The sequence below is a fragment of the Schistocerca cancellata genome, chromosome 2 (assembly GCF_023864275.1).
Source record: "Schistocerca cancellata isolate TAMUIC-IGC-003103 chromosome 2, iqSchCanc2.1, whole genome shotgun sequence".
Taxonomy (NCBI): domain Eukaryota; kingdom Metazoa; phylum Arthropoda; class Insecta; order Orthoptera; family Acrididae; genus Schistocerca; species Schistocerca cancellata.
In genome coordinates, this window is record NC_064627.1 from 872,613,825 (window position 1) to 872,636,614 (window position 22,790).

The window sequence follows — 22,790 nt, forward strand, 5'->3', positions numbered from 1 at the left end:
TCTTAGTCACCATATCATATGTAACGTATGATAATTGGTGCTAATATCTTTGACCCATTTTATCTATTCATGTATGGAACTTCCATCACCTACTCAATGTATATGCTGTTCGACTTGATGATAATTACAGTGGAGCCTTTCATAGCAAGCATAATTCGTTCCAGAATCTTACTCATAGTGTGAAACACGAAGTGAAACAGTTTATCCCAAATAACTTAATGTAAAATACGATAATATGTCCCATCCAGAAAAAGTACTAAGTTTTATCTTAAGGAAACATTCAACGTGGGAAAAATATATCTAAAAACAAAGATGATTTGACTTACCAAACGAAAGCGCTGGCACGTCGATAGACACACAAACAAACACAAACATACACACAAAATTCTAGCTTTCGCAACCAACGGTTGCCTCGTCAGGAAAGAGGGAAGGAGAGGGAAAGACGAACGAATGTGGGTTTTAAGGGAGAGGGTAAGGAGTCATTCCAATCCCGGGAGTGGAAAGACTTACCTTAAGGGGAAAAAAGGACAGGTATACACTTGCGCGCGCGCACACACACACACACACACACACACACACACATATCCATCGGCACATACACAGACACAAGCAGACATTTGTAAAGGCAAAGAGTTTGGGCAGAGATGTCAGTCAAGGCGGAAGTACAGAGGCAAAGATGTTGTTGAAAGACAGGTGAGGTATGAGCGGCGGAAAATTGAAATTAGAAATTAGCGGAGATTGAGGCCTGGCGGATAACGAGAAGAGAGGATATGCTGAAGGGCAAGCTCTCATCTCCGGAGTTCTGACAGGTTGGTGTTAGTGGGAAGTATCCAGATAACCTGGACGGTGTAACACTGTGCCAAGATGTGCTGGCCGTGCACCAAAGCATGTTTAGCCACAGGGTGATCCTCATTACCAACAAACACTGTCTGCCTGTGTCCATTCATGTGAATGGACAGTTTGTTGCTGATCATTCCCACATAGAAAGCGTCACAGTGTAGGCAGGTCAGTTGCTAAATCACGTGGGTGCTTTCACACGTGGCTCTGCCTTTGATTGTGTACACCTTCCGGGTTACAGGACTGGAGTAGGTGGTGGTGGGAGGGTGCATGGGACAGGTTTTACACCGGGGGCGGTTACAAGGGTAGGAGCCAGAGGGTAGGGAAGGTGGTTTGGGGATTTCATAGGGATGAACCAAGAGGTTACGAAGGTTAGGTGGACGGCGGAAAGACACTCTTGGTGGGGTGGGGAGGATTTCATGAAGGATGGATCTCATTTCAGGGCAGGATTTGAGGAAGTCGTATCCCTGCTGGAGAGCCACATTCAGAGTCTGATCCAGTCCCGGAAAGTATCCTGTCACAAGTGGGGCACTTTTGGGGTTCTTCTGTGGGAGGTTGTGGGTTTGAGGAGATGAGGAATTGGCTCTGGTTATTTGCTTCTGTACCAGGTCAGGAGGGTAGTTGCGGGATGCAAAAGCTGTTGTCAGGTTGTTGGTGTAATGCTTCAGGGATTCCGGACTGGAGCAGATTCGTTTGCCACGAAGACCTAGGCTGTAGGGAAGGGACCGTTTGATGTGGAATGGGTGGCAGCTGTCATAATGGAGGTACTGTTGCTTGTTGGTGGGTTTGATGTGGACGGACGTGTGAAGCTGGCCATTGGACAGGTGGAGGTCAATGTCAAGGAAAGTGGCATGGGATTTGGAGTAGGACCAGGTGAATCTGATGGAACCAAAGGAGTTGAGGTTGGAGAGGAAATTCTGGAGTTGTTCTTCACTGTGAGTCCAGATCATGAAAATGTCATCAATAAATCTGTACCAAACTTTGGGTTGGCAGGCCTGGGTAACCAAGAAGGCTTCCTCTAAGCGACCCATGAATAGGTTGGCATACGAGGGGGGCCATCCTGGTACCCATGGCTGTTCCCTTTAATTGTTGGTATGTCTGGCCTTCAAAAGTGAAGAAGTTGTGAGTCAAGATGAAGCTGGCTAAGGTAATGAGGAAAGAGGTTTTAGGTAGGGTGGCGGGTGATTGGCGTGAAAGGAAGTGCTCCATCGCAGCGAGGCCCTGGACGTGTGGAATATTTGTGTATAAGGAAGTGGCTTCAATGGTTACAAGGATGGTTTCGGGGGGTAACAGACTGGGTAAGGATTCCAAGCGTTCGAGAAAGTGGTTGGTGTCTTTGATGAAGGATGGGAGACTGCATGTAATGGGTTGAAGGTGTTGATCTACGTAGGCAGAGATACGTTCTATGGGGGCTTGGTAACTAGCTACAATGGGCTGGCCGGGATGGTTGGGTTTGTGAATTTTAGGAAGAAGGTAGAAGGTAGGGGTGCGGGGTGTTGGTGGGGTCAGGAGGTTGATGGAGTCAGGTGAAAGGTTTCTTAGGGGGCCTAAGGTTCTGAGGATTCCTTGAAGCTCTGCCTGGACAACAGGAATGGGATTACCTTGGCAAACTTTGTATGTAGTGTTGTTGTTATATCCTAGCCAGTAATGCCAACCGAGCCCGCTGCCAAAAGGTTGGCAGCATCAAAGTCCGAACGCCGTCCGCATAAGCAGCGCCAGCGATACAGGAAATCGCCGCAAGTCTGCGCGCGCCACCGCTGGCTTCTGGCTTCTTAAGCGCTGGAGTCGCGAGCGCTAGGACAGTTCAGTATTCGCCACTCAGTTGTATACTCGCCACCGATTTGTGTACTTGCTAGTCAGTTGTGTGTTCATCACAGCAGAGTTGTTGTTTGTCATCAGCCGACGCTGACCTAGCCGCTCCGACTCGAACTAGACAGATTTCTGTAGACACGGAGTTCACTACTGTGTTCTGTATCTTCTTAATAAAGATAAGTACCGACTTTTATTTAATCAGAGTGTTTGGGTTTTCATCTTTCTGTTCACTGTTCCAGCGGACCGGTCGGCCCGCTATTAAAAGTGTGGTGGTGACTTCGTAAGCCGTTTCTACAACGAAGTGTTTGTCGCTACGAACGCCGCCACAAAAGTTGTCTGAAAGCTGACGCAGTCCCTCAGCCACATACTCCTGACGATCAAGTACCACGGTCGTGGAACCCTTGTCCGCCGGAAGAATGACACTGGATCGGTCAGCCTTCAGATCACGGATAGCCTGGGCTTCAGCAGTGGTGATGTTGGGAGTAGGATTAAGGTTTTTTAAGAATGATTGAGAGGCAAGGCTGGAAGTCAGAAATTCCTGGAAAGTGTGGAGAGGGTGATTTTTGAGGAAGAGGAGGTGGGTCCCGCTGTGACGGAGGACGGAACTGTTCCAGGCAGGGTTCAATTTGGATAGTGTCTTGGGGAGTTGGATCATTAGGAGTAGGATTAGGATCATTTTTCTTTGTGGCAAAGTGATATTTCCAGCAGAGAGTACGGGTGTAGGACAGTAAATCTTTGACAAGGGCTGTTTGGTTGAATCTGGGAGTGGGGCTGAAGGTGAGGCCTTTGGATAGGACAGAGGTTTAGGATTGGGAAAGAGGTTTGGAGGAAAGGTTAACTACTGAATTAGGGTGTCGTGGTTCCAGATTGTGTTGATTGGAATTTTGAGGTTTTGGGGGGAGTGGAGCTGGAAGTGGGAGATTGAGTAGGTGGGAGAGACTGGGTCTGTGTGCGATGAGAGGAGGTTGAGGTTTGCTGGAAAGGTTGTGAAGGGTGAGTGAGTTGCCTTTCCGGAGGTGGGAAACCAGGAAATTGGATAGTTTTTTTGAGGTGGAGGGTGGCATGCTGTTATAATTTGCGGTTGGCCTGTAGGAGGATGCTCTGAACAGCCGGTGTGAATGTGGGAGAGGAAAGACTGAGGACTTTTATGAAGGATAGGAGTTGACGGGTGTGTTCATTGGCTGAGTTGATGTGTAGGTGAAGGATTAGGTGGGTGAGGGCAATGGATTGTTCAGTTTGGAACTGGTATAGGGACTGATGGAAAGAAGGGTTACAGCCAGAGATGGGAACTTTAAGTGTGAGGCCTTTGGGGGTAATGCAAAATGTCAGACAAGCCTGAGAAAATAAAATATGGGAGTGTAATCTGGCTAGGGCGAAGGCATGTTTGCGGAGGTAATGTAAATAAAACTTAATGGGGTCGTTGTGGGGATGCTGTGAGGGTGACATGGTATTAGAAGGTGGAAAGTGTAACATGATGCTGAAATGAAAATGAAAATAAAAATATATGGGGAGAGATAAAGGTGAACTGGAAAGCAACTGGAGATCTGGTGTGAAAAAAGGCGAAAAAGTGTTGGTTATAGCTGGACTATGTTGATCCTGTGGTGAACTTTGGTTGGATGACAACGATGTGCACAAAGGTTAGGTGGTTGTGTTGCCGCCAAAACACGTTAAAGGGTGGAGCAATTCGGGAAAATTTCGAAAAAACTGCATGTAAATGTATTAAAAGGAGTGGTTTTGTGGTGGCAGATTGTGAAAATGAGGCTAACAATTGTCTGACGAAGAAATAATGACGTTAAAACCTGTGGGAAGCGGCTAAAAAAGATCAGTGATGTGGGAAAAACGGAAATGGAAAAAAAGGTGAAAGTTATTAGAACTAGCCGAAATGGCTGTTTAATAGCTGAAAGGAACTGTTTGTGAACTGGAAACGGTGGATTTTATAGCAGCGGTAGTGTTGAAAGTGGAAAAAAATTTTTTGGTTATGGTTTGGAAGTGGGTTACGTATTATTGAGCATATATAGGCTGGATAAAATTGTGTGTTGATCCGGTAAAGAGGAGAAGGTGAATACAAAGTGAAACTACTTGCAAAAACAGAAAGATTTCGAAATGCAACAGTGACAATAACAAACGTAATTGTTGGGTTCAAATTAATGATATGAATATAATAGAGGGAAACATTCTACGTGGAAAAATTATATGCGCTAAATCAGCAGTGCTCATACCACTTTTGCTTTTTTCGATGATTTCACGTTTAATTTCTAAGGTCATTTTCTTTCTCTTATGGGCTGTCATATTGTGGCTTTGTGTCAATGAATGTTATTAAAATTTGCACACCAAAAAACACTGTGAACACAAATTTAGAAAAACATGTGATCACTAGCTGCACTAAGGTGGTAGCAGTAAGAGTGCTAATCCCAGACTGCAGTATGTGCTAAAGACATTGTCCATATGCCGCGGCTGACAATGAAAGAGGTTGGTGTTGTTGAATGTTTACCCTGCCATGTGCAAATGGCTGGTTATGTCACACTAAATTGTCGCCACTTGTTGCGTGAAACATTGCAAATTTCTCATTATGGAAGGTACTCGTCAAGCAAGATTCCACGGTACTGTTAGGCTTTCAGGAGTGGACATGTGCAGACAGAACAAAAGAAGAAACTTCATGCCATTTTCAGTCACCCACAACTATCAGAACGTGACTTACAGAGAGAGTGGTGTGTTTGTGAATTCCAGTCTCTGTCTTGTCCTACAGTTTTTATGCTCCACAGTTCCCTCTAGTGCCATTGAAGTTATTGCGTGCTGTCTTAATACATCTTATCATTCTGCTCCTTCTGCTTGTCAGTGTTCCCACATATTTCTTTCCTATTCGATTGTGTGGGTAACCTCCTCTTTTTCAGTGGATCTAATTTTCAAAATCCTTCTATACCAGCACATCTCACACTTCAGTGTTCTGGTTTTCCAATTTTCCCATGTCCATAGTTCGCTTCCATACAAGTCTATGCTCCAAATGTACATTTTCAGGAATTTTTCTTTCATTATGGCCTATGTGTTACACTAGTAGACTTCTTGTAGTGTGAGTTTAACTGTTCTGCTGCATTAACTAGGTGTCTTACAATCTTAAAGTTCTTAAAATAAAAGAAAATGATATAGATGATAACAAACAACCAACAGAAGATGGAGTTCCAACATACTCATTCAAGAGCATTACATGACCTACTGGAGTAACACATGAGAAGATATACAATCAATTTGGAAAGGAGGAATTGGTGTGTTATAGTGTTAATGAAAGTGATTAAATATTGATTAAATTTTAATGGCTAAGTGGTACTCTAGGTCCTCAAGTGCTCTTTACAGCATGGACCATCCCACTGTTTTGAATCTTCAAATAGATAATCCCCCCCTCCTAAAGACTCTGTGCAAGTTGTTTCTGATAGTGTCAAGTTGAGACAGGAACCGTAATCAGTGATTACAAGGAAATAAAAAAACAGTAATAAACTGTGTATAACACTAGTGCCTCCAGTGAGAGATGGCGTTGTTGAACATGATGGCGTTAAAAAAGTCTGTAGAGCATAACACTAAACTACAGGCCAAATGACATGAGTGATCGAACATATTGTTAATATTTAAAGGACGAAAAAGGTTTTACTCAGAATATCTCTTGAGCCCTGCTTGACTGTAGTTGAAACCTGTTTCCTTGGTTTTTTTATGACAATGTTCTTACTAACTGAGCAATCCAGTCCTGTCTTAAGTGTCTTCTGCTTTCCAAAAACTCACAGAAGCCTTCATGTATATTCTGCTAGACTAACACTCATGGGAGAAAGAATGTTGAGGAGAATGATGTACTGACATCCTAGATATTATTTCCTGAATGAATATTTCATGATGATGATGATGATGTCCCATACTCCGTGACAGAGCATAGGGGAAAGATGCGGGAGACCCGCACCACCGTACTAGGCAAGGTCCTAGTGGAGGTGGTTTGCCATTGCCTTCCTCCGACGAGTATTTCATGCTGCGGCAAAATATTCATTGTTAATGAAGCTTCCTGGTAAATTAAAATAGTGTATTGGCAGGGATTTGAAGCCATACTATTAAATTTTATGAACAGTGCTCTATCTAGGCACAACTCATTACCTACTTTCACAGTTCCAGTTCTGTCAATGCATCTCCTACTTCTCAAACTCCACAGAACATCCTGCATTTCTTGCTGGACTAGCTCCCCTGGGAGAAAGGAAATCGCTGAGAATGACTTGCAAAATAAATGTGGCTGGGTTTGAATGTGCAAAATTCCAAGTTACAAAACAGCTCAGAGTTTTGCCTAGCTGGTTGCTTGAACAGTTTGTTCAGAGGTCGGTGAAAAGAAAGGATATGCAAATGATGTATCAGGTTGTTGACGGTTTTGGCTCACTTAAAATGATAGTATAGACTCCACCATAAGAAACAGAGCCATATACGAGGGTCAGTCAAAAAGTAATGCCTCCTATTTTTTTTTTCTACGTTTAATTGTCAGGAAATTTAAATGCAATTACATAGGTTGAAAACCACAACATTGAGGATCATTTTGTCATTTTTCAATGTAATCTCCGCCCATCTCTACAGTTTTGGTCCATCTTTGAACAAGGGCATGTATCCCAGCACGGTAAAAATCACAGCTCTGCTTCCTAAGCCATTGACGCACGGATGTTTTGACGGCCTCCTCATCTTCAAAATGAATCCCACGATGAGCTTCTTTTAGTGGCCTGAACAGATGGAAGTCTGATGGTGCCAGGTCAGGGCTGTATGGGGGATGAGGCAAAACTTCCCATCCAATTTTGACAATCTCGTCAGAGGTGTGACGACTGGTGTGTGGTCTTGCATTGTCATGCAAAAGAAGAACATCTGCCATTGATTTTGTTGGGCGAACTCGCTGAAGACGTGCTTTAAGTTTGTTGAGGGTTGTGACGTATTGAACAGAATTTATTGTGCATCCCTGCTCCAAAAAATCAACCAGAATCACACCCTCTGTATCCCAGAAAACTGTTGCCATAACTTTCCCTGCTGATCGCACAGTTTTGAATTTTTTCTTCCTCGGCGAGCTTGTGTGACGCCACTCCATTGACTGCCTCTTTGATTCGGGTTCAAAAAAATGCACCCATGTTACGTCCCCGGTCACAATTTTTTTCAGAAACTCATCTCCCTCCAAACGGAAGCGCTGCAAGTGTTGGGAGGCTATTGTTTTCCTTGCCTCTTTATTCTGATCGGTTAACATTCTTGGAACCCACCGTGCACAAACTTTTGAGTACCCCAATTGTTTAATAATCGTGATCACACTGCCTTTACTAAGAGAAATAATGTGACACACTTCATCTGCAGTCACCCGACGGTCACCACGAATGATGTCATCAACTTGCTGAATGTTGTGTGGAGTCACTGCACTCACCGGCCTGCCGCTCCGCTTTTCGTCAGTCAACGGTGTTTGCCCTTCAGCTTCCTTACAACGACGAACCCATCGTCTAACAGTGCTGACATCCACTGTCACAACACCATACACCTTCTTCAGTCTTTCATGAATGCGTATGGGCGTTTCACCTTCTGCATTCAAGAATTCAATCACACAACGCTGTCTCAAACGAACATCGATGTCGGCCATCTTACAAACTTCTGCTGTGCTGCCACCTGTTGACACAGAAAGTTACTACTGCAGTGGATTGCAGAAGAAGGTTTGAGGAATGGCGCCAAATTCAAATTTTTCACTTAACTTAATTTCTTTAAGTAGAAAAAAAATGGGAGGCATTACTTTTTGACCGACCCTCGTAGCTGAATGATAGGAGCAGGAGAAAATGCAGTATGTTTGTTCTTTTGCATGCTTTCCAATACTCCTCCCCCTTCTCTTCCTCCCCCAACCCCTCCATCCCATTTGCACTCATGTGGATGTGTCGGGTATGTGTTTGTGTTTTCTTGTAAGATATCGCATGTGTACCTCTTTTCATACGTGTGTGTAGATCGCTTCATTGTATGTGCCATAAAGCTCTTCACTTAATGCAGTTTCCTTTCTTATGTTCTGTACCTTAAATAGTTCATGATTATTTAAAAATAATCTGGGTGTTATCTTTTGTAGGAAATTGGCCGAGAACTTTATGAAAATGCAGAAGAGGCCATATGAATGTACTATCACACCACCTACGGAAGGGCGCATATCAAAAAGTGTTGGTACAAATCAGAGTTCAGCATTCAAAGGTAAGCAGTATTTCAGTTGTTATGAGAAAGTTAGTTTATGAATGCTGAGTCATGTGCTCTTACAAATGAAAGTGGCTTGATTGATACAAATTCTAGAGGCAAGCTCATTATTAATGTTGTAACAGGCCCACAGGAGTGTCATGGCAAATGGTGTAGTATGGAACAATGCATGCACGTACCTTGCAGCTTTATAAGGAACACGTACAGTTTAATAGATGAGTGTGTGCCAGACTCTTGCCACTACCAGATGAATGCAGGGTGCTTGACTTTTTCACATGTCCGTGTCTGTCCTGCTTACAATTTACAAATGTTTCTGCTTTTGTACCTAGGAAAATAGGAAATGAAGCCAAATTCAAAATTTATTTTCTTCAGTTTAGTGGAAAAAAATTCATATATTTATTATCACAGCAGTGGTGACTATAGGACAGGGATGTTCAAATTAAACCATGGGAAAGGATCGTTACTGAAATATCTTGGACAGGTGCAGTAATAGGAGGTCATTTAATTTGTTTGTGGAAGAGAATGAAGATAAAGTACTAAATAGAATTGCATAAGATGATTGTCTGTGAAACGTGTCTGGAAATATCTTTTCTGATGTGCTGACTCTTAATATCAGATCCTTCCTATATGTGGTTACATACAAACTTTGTTCTGGAAAGACAATGCTCCACTTGGGCTATGTAAGAAACTGCAGAGTGGATTACTCAGTTCTACAGCATTGTTTGTAGGTCAGTGTTGGTTTTGTGGTTTTCGTTGTGTGTTCTCAATAGGTTGGGTGCTGCACAGTCGACTTAGAATGTACACCACCATGAATGCTTATAAAGTTCTGAAACAAAAAATAATTTGAATTATCCCATCAATTTTATACATGTCACATGTTATTGAACCATTCAGCACCCAGATCTTCAACATTAACATACCAAAAGAACATTTTACAGACCTTCTTTCCTGGGATAATCCACTGTTAAATATATTAAGATTCTCATTAGTTAATTGTCTATGGCAAGACATGTCATTATGGGTTTTGTGAGAGGAAGAGCGTTAATCTTCCAGCGAAGCTTTAGGTTCCAGAGGTGTGAATGTGCCGCCAAACAGTACTTTACTGAAACAACTTTCTTTTAATAAAATGATATTACATTGTTCTAGAGATCTTTTCTTTTAATACCCTCCCATCACAATTGCAGTCATGCTCCACAATGTCAACCGATAAAAATAATCCATCTGCATTAAAAACAGCTAACAAGGCTGTGGACTGGAATTATAAAAAGTTGATAAAGATGTAGCAGGAGCTTCTTTAACCCTGACATGCACTCCATTGAAGCTATCAGGAGTTTGCTAGATTGTATACTTTCTAGTAACAACGCAGATGTTCTCATATTGCCATAATTCTTCAAATGTAGTGCGTCCTCAGAAAAAATAGGAAAACGAATACCTCTTCAACTCTAAACACCTGAAGGCTGACGGGGGAAACACACTGTATGACAGTTTCAGACAATCAGAAATTTGCCTATTGGAAGGAAGGAGAAAATAAAGACACCTATTTTGGCTTAAGTGAGAAAACCAATAGCTACTGAGAACATGACTTTGACACCACTTTATCAGGCTGTTTGCGCAGTTTTAAACATAGTGAACCGGGTAGTGCAGTGGATAAGAGCACCATTTTGAATTTTTATGTCCTGTGTCCAAATTCAATCTTGTTTCTTTTTCTTTAGTTTTTTTTGCAATGGAAGTGTGTGACAATACTTTTTTATGACATTGTTAAATACAGTGATATAATTGACAAAAGAAATCTTACTAAAAATCATATGAAAAATAAATTTTAGAATCACAAATTAACAGCTCATGTGAATGAACCCCCCATGAACCATGGACCTTGCCTTTGGTGGGGAGGTTGCGTGCCTCAATGATACAGATAGCCGTGCTGTAGGTGCAACCACAACAAAGGGGTATCTGTTGAGAGGCCAGACAAACGTGTGGTTCGTGAAGAGGGGCTGCAGCCTTTTCAGTAGTTGCAGGGGCAACAGTCTGGATGATTGACTGATCTGGCCTTGCAACACCAACCAAAACAGCCTTGCTGTTGTGGTACTGCGAACGGCTGAAAGCAAGGGGAAACTACAGCCGTAATTTTTCCCGAGGGCATGCAAACCGTAAGACATTTCCAGGGGCAGATGTGGACTCTGACCGCAATCTATTGGTTATGAACTGTAGATTAAAACTGAAGAAACTGCAAAAAGGTGGGAATTTAAGGAGATGGGACCTGGATCCTGGATAAACTGACTAAACCAGAGATTGTACAGAGTTTCAGGGAGAGCTTAAGGGAACAATAGACATGAATGGGGGAAAGAAATACAGTAGAAGAAGAATGGGTAGATCTGAGGGATGAAGTAGTGAAGGCAGCAGAGGATCAAGTAGGTAAAAAGACGAGGGCTAGTGGAAATCCTTGGGTAACAGAAGAGATACTGAATTTAATTGATGAAAGGAGAAAATATAAAAATGCAGAAAATGAAGCAGGCAAAAAGGAATACAAACGTCTCAAAAATGAGATCGACAGGAAGTGCAAAATGGCTAAGCAGGGATGGCTAGAGGACAAATGTAAGGATGTAGAGGCTTATCTCACTAGGGGTAAGATCGATACTGCGCACAGGAAAATGAAAGAGACCTTTGGAGATAAGAGAACCACTTGTATGAATATCAAGAGTTCAGATGGAAACCCAGTGCTAGCCAAAGAAGGGAAAGCAGAAAGGTGGAAGGAGTATATAGAGGGGCTATACAAGGGCGATGTACTTGAGGACAATGTTATAGAAATGAAAGAGGATGTAAATGAAGATGAAATGGGAGATACAATACTGTGTGAAGAGGTTGACAAAGCACTGAAAGACCTAAGTCGAAACAAGGCTCCGGGAGTAGACAACATTCCAATAGAACTACTGACAGCCTTGGGAGAGCCAGTCCTGACAAAACCCTACCATCTGGCGAGCCAGATATATGAGACAGGCGAAATACCCTCAGACTTCAAGAAGAATATAATAATTCCAATCCCAAAGAAAGCAGGTGTTGACAGATGTGAAAATTACCGAACTATCAGTTTAATAAGTCACAGCTGCAAAATACTGACACGAATTCTCTACAGACGAATGGAAGAACTGGTATAGATGCCGACCTCGGGGAAGATCAGTTTGGATTCCATAGAAATGTTGGAACATGTGAGGCAATACTGACCCTACGACTTATCTTAGAAGAAAGATTAAGGAAAGGCAAACCTACGTTTCTAGCATTTGTAGACTTAGGGAAAGCTTTTGACAATGTTGACTGGAATACTCTCTTTCAAATTCGGAAGGTGGCAGGGGTAAAATACAGGGAGCGAAAGGCTATTTACAATTTGTACAGAAAGTAGATGACAGTTATAAGAGTCGAGTGGCATGAAAGGGAAGGAATGGTTGGGAAGGGAGTGAGACAGGGTTGTAGCCTCTCCCCGTGCTATTCAATCTGTATATTGAGCAAGCAGTAAAGGAAACAAAAGAAAAGTTCGGTGTAGGCATTAAAATCCATGGAGAAGAAATAAATACTTTGAGGTTCGCCGATGACATTGTAATTCTGTCAGAGACAGCAAAGGACTTGCAAGAGCAGTTGAACGGAATGGACAGTGTCTTGAAAGGAGGGTATAAGATGAACGTCAACAAAAGCAAAATGAGGATAGTGCAGTGGAGTCAAATTAAGTCGGGTGATGCTGAGGGAATTGGATTAGGGAATGAGACATTTAAAGTAGTAAAGGAGTTTTGCTATTTGGGGAGAAAAATAACTGATGATGATCGAAGTAGAGAGGATATAAAATGTAGACTGGCAATGGCAAGGAAAGCGTTTCTGAAGAAGAGAAATTTGTTAACATCAAGTATAGATTTAAGTGTCAGGAAGTTGTTTCTGAAAGTTTTTGTATGGAGTGTAGCCATGTATGGAAGTGAAATGTGGACGATAAATAGTTTAGACAAGAAGAGACTAGAAGCTTTCAAAATGTGGTGCTATAGACGAATGCTGAAGATTACATGGGTTGATCACATAACTAATGAGGAGGTATTGAATAGAATTGGGGAGAAGAGGAGTTTGTGGCACAACGTGACTAGAAGAAGGGATCGGTTGGTAGGACATGTTCTCTGGCATCAAGGAATCGCCAATATAGTACTGGAGGGCAGTGTGGAGGGTAAAAATCGTAGAGGCAGACCAAGAGATGAATACACTAAGCAGATTCAGAATGATGTAGGCTGCAGTAGGTATTGGGGCATGAAGCTTGCACAGGATAGAGTATCATGGAGAGCTGCATCAAACCGTCTCAGGACTGAAGACCACAACAATAACAACATGTGAATGAAAAGCAAATAAATTCTAATATTTCAGTTTTTGCTTTGATTTTTACTTTTGTACTTCAAGAGAACCACGCTTTCCCCAAGGCAGTATGTATCATAAAAACATTCAAAGCATAAAAATTCAGAGCACCATGAGCAACATATTAATCTTATAAACTATAGTTACATTTCTTAGTGTGAATATCATTAGGAAAAGCAACCTAATTAATATTGCTAAGTATCTTGTGATCTGGCAATAATTTTCAACTAGACCAGCATTTTATCGAAAGCTAGAGCCTGCAATTTACAGTGAATCAGTATGTGTATTTAACTGTGTTGCTTGTATGTGTGGTTTCTCTTTGCTGTGAGATGAAATAAAGCACCTCTGTAATCGGTGAATGTAATTCTTCACGTGTAGATAAAAGTATATGTCACACGGTAGACAGAACACTGGAATTACTTTTAATGGACATGAACATGTTGACATTCTGATTTAAATACTGAAATTTAAATGCTTTTCATTTTCAGTTATTGTTAATAAGGCTGTAAAAGGTTTGTGGTAGTAAAATCTATTTTTAAGGTTTGAAATGTTTATTTTGCCAATAATTCCATTGTATTTAACGATGTCAAAAAATATTGTCACAAAACATTGCAAAACAACTGATAAAAGAAAGAAAGACAAACTAAGATTAGATATGAGAATAGGATGCTTAAAGGCGAATCTGTGCTTTTCGACACTTAATCTCTAATAATCTCTAGTTTTTGAATCAAAATAACTCTTAGTGCAATGTTAATTTAAAATGTGAGTGTAATCGACTTCATAAATCATGTATGAAAGAGAAATGTGTGTCACATGAAATGGTAATTAAATCAAGACCCTAAGCTGTTGACAGACGTTGATATACATCAGCGGGGACAGTTGAAAATGTGTGCCCCGACCAGGACTCGAACCCGGGATCTCCTGCTTACATGGCAGATGCCCTAGCCATCTGGGCCACCAAGGACACAGAGGATGGTGCGACTGCAGGGATTTATCCCTTGCACGCTGTGCCCCTGCCTATTGCACTCATTACTTGCGGCAGACAATCTTACCAAGTCCCGTAAGAGCTCGGGCAATGCGTGTGCATCCAGCACAGGAGGAGGAGGTCAATGGCCGGTTAGCCTTAACTGTATGATGATGGTATCTGTTATTTCGGACATGATATATGGCTCTCATTTCTGCCTTAAAAACAATTTCAACTAAAAGCAATGTCTCAAAGAGGCCAGTTCGTTATCAAGCTGCAATATCAGACTATACGGTGTACACACATCAACATTTTTTATTTAATATTTTCCTCAAAATTGGATGAGAACACATGTAAATTTCAAAACAGCAGTTTGTAATTTTTTGTGTGAAAAGTAGAAGTTTTAGTGAGAAAATTTCTACAGGGATAGATATAGCTTTACTTCATGTGCATAAGATACTAAAAAGTTGGCTAAAGCCAGAACATTTGATTATTCAAAGAAGATATAGTGCCTTGCTATTAACAACAATTCGCGTATGTGCCACACCACTGCCATTTATGTCATGCCACATGTTATGTCACTTGTCACGGCATGTCAATGGGTGCCTGCCAAAGTTATACAAGGAAAGAATAATTAAAATGTTGGAAAATGAGATTGGTGAATGAAATGCTTTTTAGAGGTTTAATTCCTGTTATCTTTAGTGCAAGCTTATGAATAAAATAAACTGTAGTGTTGATGGTTGTATTTAAAAAAATGCAATTGTTCCTTTATTGACAGCTTTTAATTAGACCATAAAAGTTTTTAGTTAAATTTTGTAGAGCAGTTTATGGGAAGAAAGTAAGGTGCAGAAGGATGGTCAAGGAGTTGGGGTAGATTCATCATTTCTTTCAACATGGGATACTAAGCAATTTTGCTGTAAAATTTGTATAAGAAAAATTGCATTTCCTACAACTCTGGGTGACTTCTTTCCAGTCTAATCCTAGCATCATAAGGATGGAAGATGTAGATAGAGGGGCTGATAATGAGTGTGTTGTAAGATTTGATATATGGGAAATGCTATTCTTTCTTCTCTTTTTTGAAAGGTTTCATATTTTGTCCCAAGGAGAGTTACTAAAGATAAAACACTGAGAGAACGGATGGTGATTTGTAGTGGTGAGCAGGAATCGCTATTTTACCAAGTGGCATGGCATAGTAATTAAGGCAAGGACTTCATGTTGAGGAGCACAGTTTAAATCTCCATGTGGCCATCCAGTTACAGGTTTCCTGTTTCATAAGCCACTTCAGGGGAAAGAATGTCTTTAAAAAAGGTCACAGCTAATTTTCTCCCATATCTACATCTACATCACTACTGTGCAGTTCACAGTTAATTGCGTGGAAGGGGTTCCTCTAACCCCATTTAAGCTATTTCTGTAATGTCCCACTCTCGAACAAGCATGCATGTAAAACAAACACTTAAATCTCTCCCTGCGTGCTTTGATTTCTCTTATTTTATTGCAGTGATCATTTTTCATTATCTAAGTGGTTGGCAACAAAATATTTTCACATTTGAAGGAGAAAGTTGGTGATTTAAGCTTCATGAAAAGATCCTGCCACAACAAAAGATGTCCATATCCATGACAGTCTCTCCTCTATTTTGTGATAATGCAAAACAAGCTGCCTTGTTTCAACTTTTTTGATGTCCTCTGTCAATCCTGTCTGATGTGGGTCCCACACTGTGCAGCAATATTCCAGAAGAGGACAGACATGCACAGTGTAGGCAGTCTCTTTAGTAGACTGGTTGTGTCTTTTAAGTGTTGCGCCAATCATCAGTCTTCGGTTAGCTTTCCCCACAACATTATCTATGTGATCGTTCCAAGAAGTTGTCTGTAATTGTAATCCCTAAGTATTCAACTGAATTCACAGTGTTTAAATTTGTGAGATTTGTTGTGTAACTGAAATTTTGTAGGTTCATTTTTGTGCTCATGTGGATGACTTTACCCTTTCCATTATTTAGAGTTAGTTGTGACTTTTTGCACCATATAGATAGCTTATCTAAATCATTTTGCAATTGGCTTTGATCATTTGATGATGTAATGAGATGGTATTTGACAGCATCATGTGCAAAGATGGTTGCTCAAACTGTCTCCCTAAATTTTTCCTACAGATTAGAAACAGCAGGAAGCCTGTAATACTTTATTGGGGAATACCAGATATCACTTTCGTTTGACTCGATCACTGTCCGCTGATTACTACAAACTCTGAGCTTTCTGACAGCAAATCACGAATCCAGTCATATAACTGAGATGGTATTCCATAGGCATGCAATGTGATTAGAAGACACTAGTGAGAAATGGTGACAAAAGTCTTCTGGAAATATAGAAATATGGAATCAGTTTGAGATCCTTTGTTGATAGCACTCATTATTATTTCACGTGAATAAAGAGCGAGTTATGTTTCACAATAACATACTTTCTGAATCTGTGCTGATTGTTTGTCAATCAGTTGTTTTCTTCACTGCAGTTCATGCTCTTCAGACTCAGTAAATGTTCTAAAATCCTATTTCAGATTGATGTTATTGATATGGGTCTGTAAGTCAGTGGATTACTCCTATTTCATTACTTCATTTCTTGAGTAATGGTGTGACTGGTACAACTTTCCAGTCTTTAGGTACAGATCTTCTGTTGAGCAAGCGGTTGTATATGAATGCTAAGTGTGGAGTTACTGCATCAGCTTACTCTGAAAGGACCTTGACTGGTGTGCAATCTGGACCAGAGCACTTACCTTTATTAACTAATTTAAGCCACCTCACTACACCGAGGATATCTGCTTCTAAATTATTCGTGCTGGCAGCTGTTCTTGATTCAAATTCTGGAGTATTTACTTTGTCTTCATTGGTAAAGGAATTTTGGAAAACGGTGATGGGTAGCTCTACGTTAGTGGCCCTGTCATCAGTAACATAACCATTTTGAGACAGTGTTTTGTGGTGGACACTATGAAAAATGTGTTGCATTGCATTAAATTTCAAGCTTCAGTAAAACATTGCTGATCTTGAATATTTTCAGTCTTTTAAATTTGGGGGATGCTTTTTTCATTGCTTTGGCTACAGTGTTCTCACCTATTTTCTGTACCGAGGGGGATCAATACCATCTCTTATTAATTTATTTGATATGTACCTCTCATATCCTGTTGATACTATTTCTTTGAATTTACGCCCAGTCTGGTCTAAACTTACATAGTCAGTTTGGAAGGAGGTGGAGACTCTCTTAGAAAGGTGTGAACCAAATTTTTAGCTGGTTTTTTTTTTTAATAGATATCTTTTTGCATTTATTTTTGGTGGATTTGAATGTTGGTACAACAGCCTTGTTGTCTTTAATTCTGGTATCCATCATGGTGCTCCCTATTTGCTCTGGAAAAGGTCACGTATGTTTTTCCAACCATTTACTCTTTGAGTGGTCTCCTGAACTAATTGCTCAAAATGATTTTTGGAGAAAGCATTCAGTACAATTTTGGACAATATTTTATGCTTACCATTGGCTTTGAACATGTATTTTCCAACATATGAGGGTAGACTGAAGCTGCCATCCATTATAACTGTGTGAGTGGGTGTACGGTTTGAAATGAAGCTCAAGTTTTCTTTGGACTGTTCAGCAACTGTATCATCTGAGTTTTGGGGACAGTGAAAGGTACCAATTATTAATTTATTTAGGTTGCCGAATATAACCTCTACCCATACTAACTCACAGGAAATATCTTTATCTATGTCACTGCATTGTAAACTGCTTCTAACAGCAATAAACACTCCACCATAAACTGTATTTAATCTATACTTTCTGAACACCGTTAGGTCCTTTGTAAAAAATTTAGCTAAAACTGTTTCTGACTTTATCCAGCTTTCAGTACCCATAACGATTTGAGCTTCAGTGTTTTCTATTAGCACTTGAAGCTCCTGTTCTTTCCCAACACTGCTATGACAATTTTCAAGTACAATACCAATTGTTTTGCTAGGTATACCCTATTCCTGATGTTTTCCGTGCACCCTTTTAGGCTGAAGACCTTTCTATAATTTCTCAAGACCCTCTAACCTGAAAGACTGCCTAGTCCCCTCTACACAGCCCCTGCTAACTGTGTAGCTGCCTCCTGTGTATAGTGGACCCCTGACTTATCAAACGGACCCAAAACCCCACCACACCATTGCATAAGGCAAGGAATCTGCATCCTACATGGTTACAGAACTGTGCGTCCTCTGATTCAGACCCTCCAGTCAGCTTTGTACCAAAGGTCCGCAGCCGGTCCTGCCTTTATCCCCCAAGCAGGATTGGCAGTTTCGACCACTTCAGCTAGCTACTTGAAATCGAGAGAATCTCTTCTGATCCAGAGTGACGCACATCGTTTGTATATGAGTAGCATTCAGTTGGCTGCACTCTCTGCTCTTCATGACATCTGGAAGCACCTGTTCAACATCAACATTGGAGCTCTCAACTACCAATAATCTGACCATCTGTGACTGCCCAGATCTTCCATCCCAGGAGGCTTCCCCTAAAGCAGGGAAAGCGGCTGCGTCTGGCTTTATCAGATGCAGATAGTATCTGACACCTGTTCATCAGATGACCTAAGGAGGTCCTTTGATTTGCCCCCTGGAAGGTCTTTCGCTGTCTGACCCACCTCAGAATAACCTCCCACTCGAACATGGCTGAGGGGTCAACGTCAGTAACAGGGGTGGGCACACTAGTGAACTGATGGAGGAACTAGTGGGTTGTGCTAGATGTCCCTTGTATACCCATGACTGGCCCCCAACAGTGATGACCATTGGCGCATGGAGCTAAGAGTTAAGGGTCAGCAACTCAGCTCACAGCTAAACACAGCAATCACAGTCCCTATCCATACTAAAGATGGCAGATAGAAACACTAAACAGTCAGTAAAATATGGAACTGTGCCTGATGAATACACAAACATGCAGGCAGTGGAAGAATTACAATGAAAAAAAAACACAGGAAAATCGAAACAAGTTACTTCTTATTAAAGGCTGTGTCAACTTACAAACAAAACAGTAGGCTCTGATGCACCACTGCAGGGACCTAACAGTATTCATTTTATCTTTATCCTGTAAGACGTAAGACAGCACCTCAAATGCTCTTTCTACGTTATCATCCACTGAAGATGATATCTTGTATATACATCTGTTCTTTCCTGCATTTTTTCTGCTTGTAGTTTCAATAGCCACAGTTCATTCAACAATAACATCTTTCAGAAATGGTGTTCTGATTTTACTTTCCATCTTTCAAACCCTGAACCGTACAGGATGTCCTGTTGCCCATGCAAAAAAAAAAACAAAAGAAAGCTGTTATCATTGTGTCGGGTATCAAGGTGCGGTGGGATGTAAAGATCTCTCTCTCTGTCTCTGTCTCTCTGGTTTGGTGTACCGCTTCTCACTGTACTATCAACTTGCTGTTGAATAGAATGAGTATCTGAAAATAGGAAACAACAGTCAGTAGTTCGACAAGTCTGAAACATCTGGTTTTACTTGCCAATTTAGTGGAAGGGAGGTATGTTAGCATATTAAGAGCATTTTCCATTAATACAATGTCTTCTTCTGGCTGTAGGACCTACCAGTATGTGAGACTAACAGAATACTAGATTTGGTTAAATTAGTTTAGACTAGAAACATCATGTTTGCTGTGTAGTGAGCAAACAGCCTGGCCTAATTATTATTTATTTATTTTTGATGACTGTATCATCCACCCAAAAGTGATAGGGATGTGTTGTGGTCTTCAATTGAAGACTGATTTGATGCAGCTCTCCTTGATAATCTATCCTGCACAGGTTTCTTCACAGTAATGAATGGGGCTATTGATATATTCTCTTTTTTTCCCGACTAACTGTCAACTAGCTGCATATGTTTGTTGTTATTTTAGCTTTTGTTTCAAGATCAGTTTCAGTACAGACATATGACATGAAAACAGTTGAATGAGACACATGTACTTGGTAGCATCTGTCACCTCTTTCTTCTGTAACATTTGGAAAGTGTCCACGAGATTCTGAAATTATAGTGGTCCATGATCACTCAACTGCTGCTCACATGTCAACATGGAAGCTGATCAAACCTGACACCAAGGTACATAAGTCTCACTCAGTGATGTTCCAGATGTGCTCAATAGGATTGAGATCAGGTGGCTTGAAGGGCCACACAAGCATCTTCATGTTTTGAGGAGTGTTCCTGTGTCAACAAAGGTGTTCTCTGAATTGCAATAGTGATAGTTTACCCTTGATAAACTAGCATTTGAGAAGGATAGTGCATCCACAGACTCAGAGATGAATGGTCATATGCATTGTGCACCTGTGATCTTGCCAGATCAGACGAGATGATATCGCACATGTTTTGAACAGCTGTCACACTATCGGCCAGAGGGAGGTCTGATGATACCACAGTCATATGACATGCTGAACTATTCCATTCACTGTTACGACAATAATGCTGTCCCTGCCTGTCCCCCATGGCTCTCTGCAGCTCAGATTCCCCCTCTCCCCAGTTTGTGTGTGTGTGTGTGTGTGTGGGCGTGTGTGGGCGCGCGCGCGTGTGCGCAATTTTTTTTTTTTTTTTTTTTTTTTTTAATTAAAATCCTTTGCCACCACTGATTTTTGTTTTCATTTTACTATGATACCTGCACTGCCACAATTTTGTCAGCTCCAGCTCTCAAATTTAAAGCTGGCTGAGATCTCTACATTATTTAATAGTTAACAAAGGCAGCAAAGAAATTGTTTTTTCTGTATTCTGTGAGAAAGTACTATAGAATCATCAGGAGAATATTTTCCCTTTCTGTTGTTTCAATCAAGCTTTCATTGCTATGAAAAATATTATTTCATTATGTATTTACTCATTTAAGCTCTTTTTTACTTATTTCAGGAAGAGACTTCATCAGGAAACTGGACCCATATAACGCACAGCTTGAAAGAAGTGAACTGACATCAGGACCAGAGAGGAAAAAACTATGTACAGACACAAAACGTTTTGATCGCAGTACTGCTGTCTCTGGCTTTTCATCCACAGCATCTGCAAACAGACCTGCTCCACAGGCTGCAGATATTGCTAATACAACAATTTCAACATTTGTATCATCTTTGGACTCTGCTGTTAGTCCAGTTGAAGTGTGCCGTGCAGCTGAGGAGGAGGATCTGCAGATGCCTGATATTTCACATGTAGCATGTAGCTATGGTGGAAGCTGTGAGAGCCCAGCAAAAACAAGCACAGATTCAGGAAAAATATCATTATGTGAAGAAGATTCTACAAAAATGCACTTCACAAATGAGGCTCCTAAGAAGATTGCTGATGGCGAAAAAAGAGTTCACGAAGCATTAATTTATCACAATAAAAAGAATGAGAATAGTCTCACTGTAAATAATAACAACAATGTTGAAGTAGAGACAGAATCTAGAGACGATGCTGTGTGTGACAGTGGCATCGAAGATGAGCGTGTGGTTGTTGAACAGGCACGAATAGAACAGCAGATACGCCAGGAACAGGAGGACCTGCAGTTAGCAATGGAACTACAGAGGAAATGGGACATGGAATCGAGAATAGTGGATCGTAGGAAAGGGACATCGAGGGCATACGAACTCCGAAGTACATCAATATCGGAGACTGTTACCAAAAAAGGAAAGAGTGTAGTGAACAAAGGGGCAAGGCAACGCACCCTTCAGGAAGCATTCCACAGAGGTAACCAACGGTAAGCAGTCATTTTTAATGGTAACTTAACTTAGGTTTTCTAAGTGGCATTCAGTTCGATATGTGGTAGATGTAGCAGAAGACTTGTGTATAAACTGTTTAGCAACTAGTTACTTATGTGAATTACGTTTGTTTTTTTAGTCTCGTACATAGTTGCCTGGTGTAACATGGTACATGCTGTTTCTGAACCACATTTCCCTTCAGTGTGACATTTTCTGCCATATTATTAAGCTTTTAGAATTAAACTAATTTACTGCTGTGTAGTCTTATGCTGTAATGAAACTTCCTTTCAGATTAAAATTGCATGTCCAGACTGAGACACAAAACAGATCCTCTTTCCTGTCATGAGCAATGTTCCAAAGGTTTGCCATGTGGTTCCCAATGAAAAAACCTCTTTTTTGAAATCATGAGAGAAATTGTTACCCATGTTGACACTGCCCCAAGTATTGCAGTGTGGTGAGGACCAGTTAGATTCAGTTTCCTACTCATGTTCAGACCAGGATGATACAGCAAATTAATGTTTTGTACATAATACTTGCTGAATCTGTTTTTTTTTTCTCTCTCATCCTTTCCATAGCTATTAACAAGTAAGCAGTTTTCTGCTGTGTAAGTGCTAACTCATCGTGCCTTGAACCATGACCTTAAGCCTGCCTTCATTATGTCTTGAACCATGGCCTTCTGCCCATACAACAAATGTCAGCAATGATGCATCAGTGGCTAAGTGCCAGACTGCAGATCCAAATGTCTGTGATATGAGCCCCAGTTAGTACTAGGTTTGTTATTATTTTCACCTCTAGCAATGTTGTTTATATAAAAAAAAGGTCAAGTTGCACTGTGACTTGGTGTTCAAATTAAATGGTAGGTCCCCCTATACCGTATTTACTCGAAT

General features: G+C 40.9%; 1 protein-coding gene across 1 annotated transcript in view; it reads left to right on the forward strand.

Annotated features, from left to right (window-relative positions):
* LOC126162833 (E3 ubiquitin-protein ligase RNF169-like) overlaps positions 1-22,790 on the forward strand; it is a 94,416-nt gene that overhangs the window by 68,135 nt on the left and 3,491 nt on the right. The window contains exons 8-9 of the mRNA XM_049919595.1: positions 8,741-8,859; positions 21,083-21,902. Of these exons, the coding sequence (XP_049775552.1) occupies positions 8,741-8,859; positions 21,083-21,902 (939 nt within the window). The remainder of the gene's footprint in view (positions 1-8,740; positions 8,860-21,082; positions 21,903-22,790) is intronic.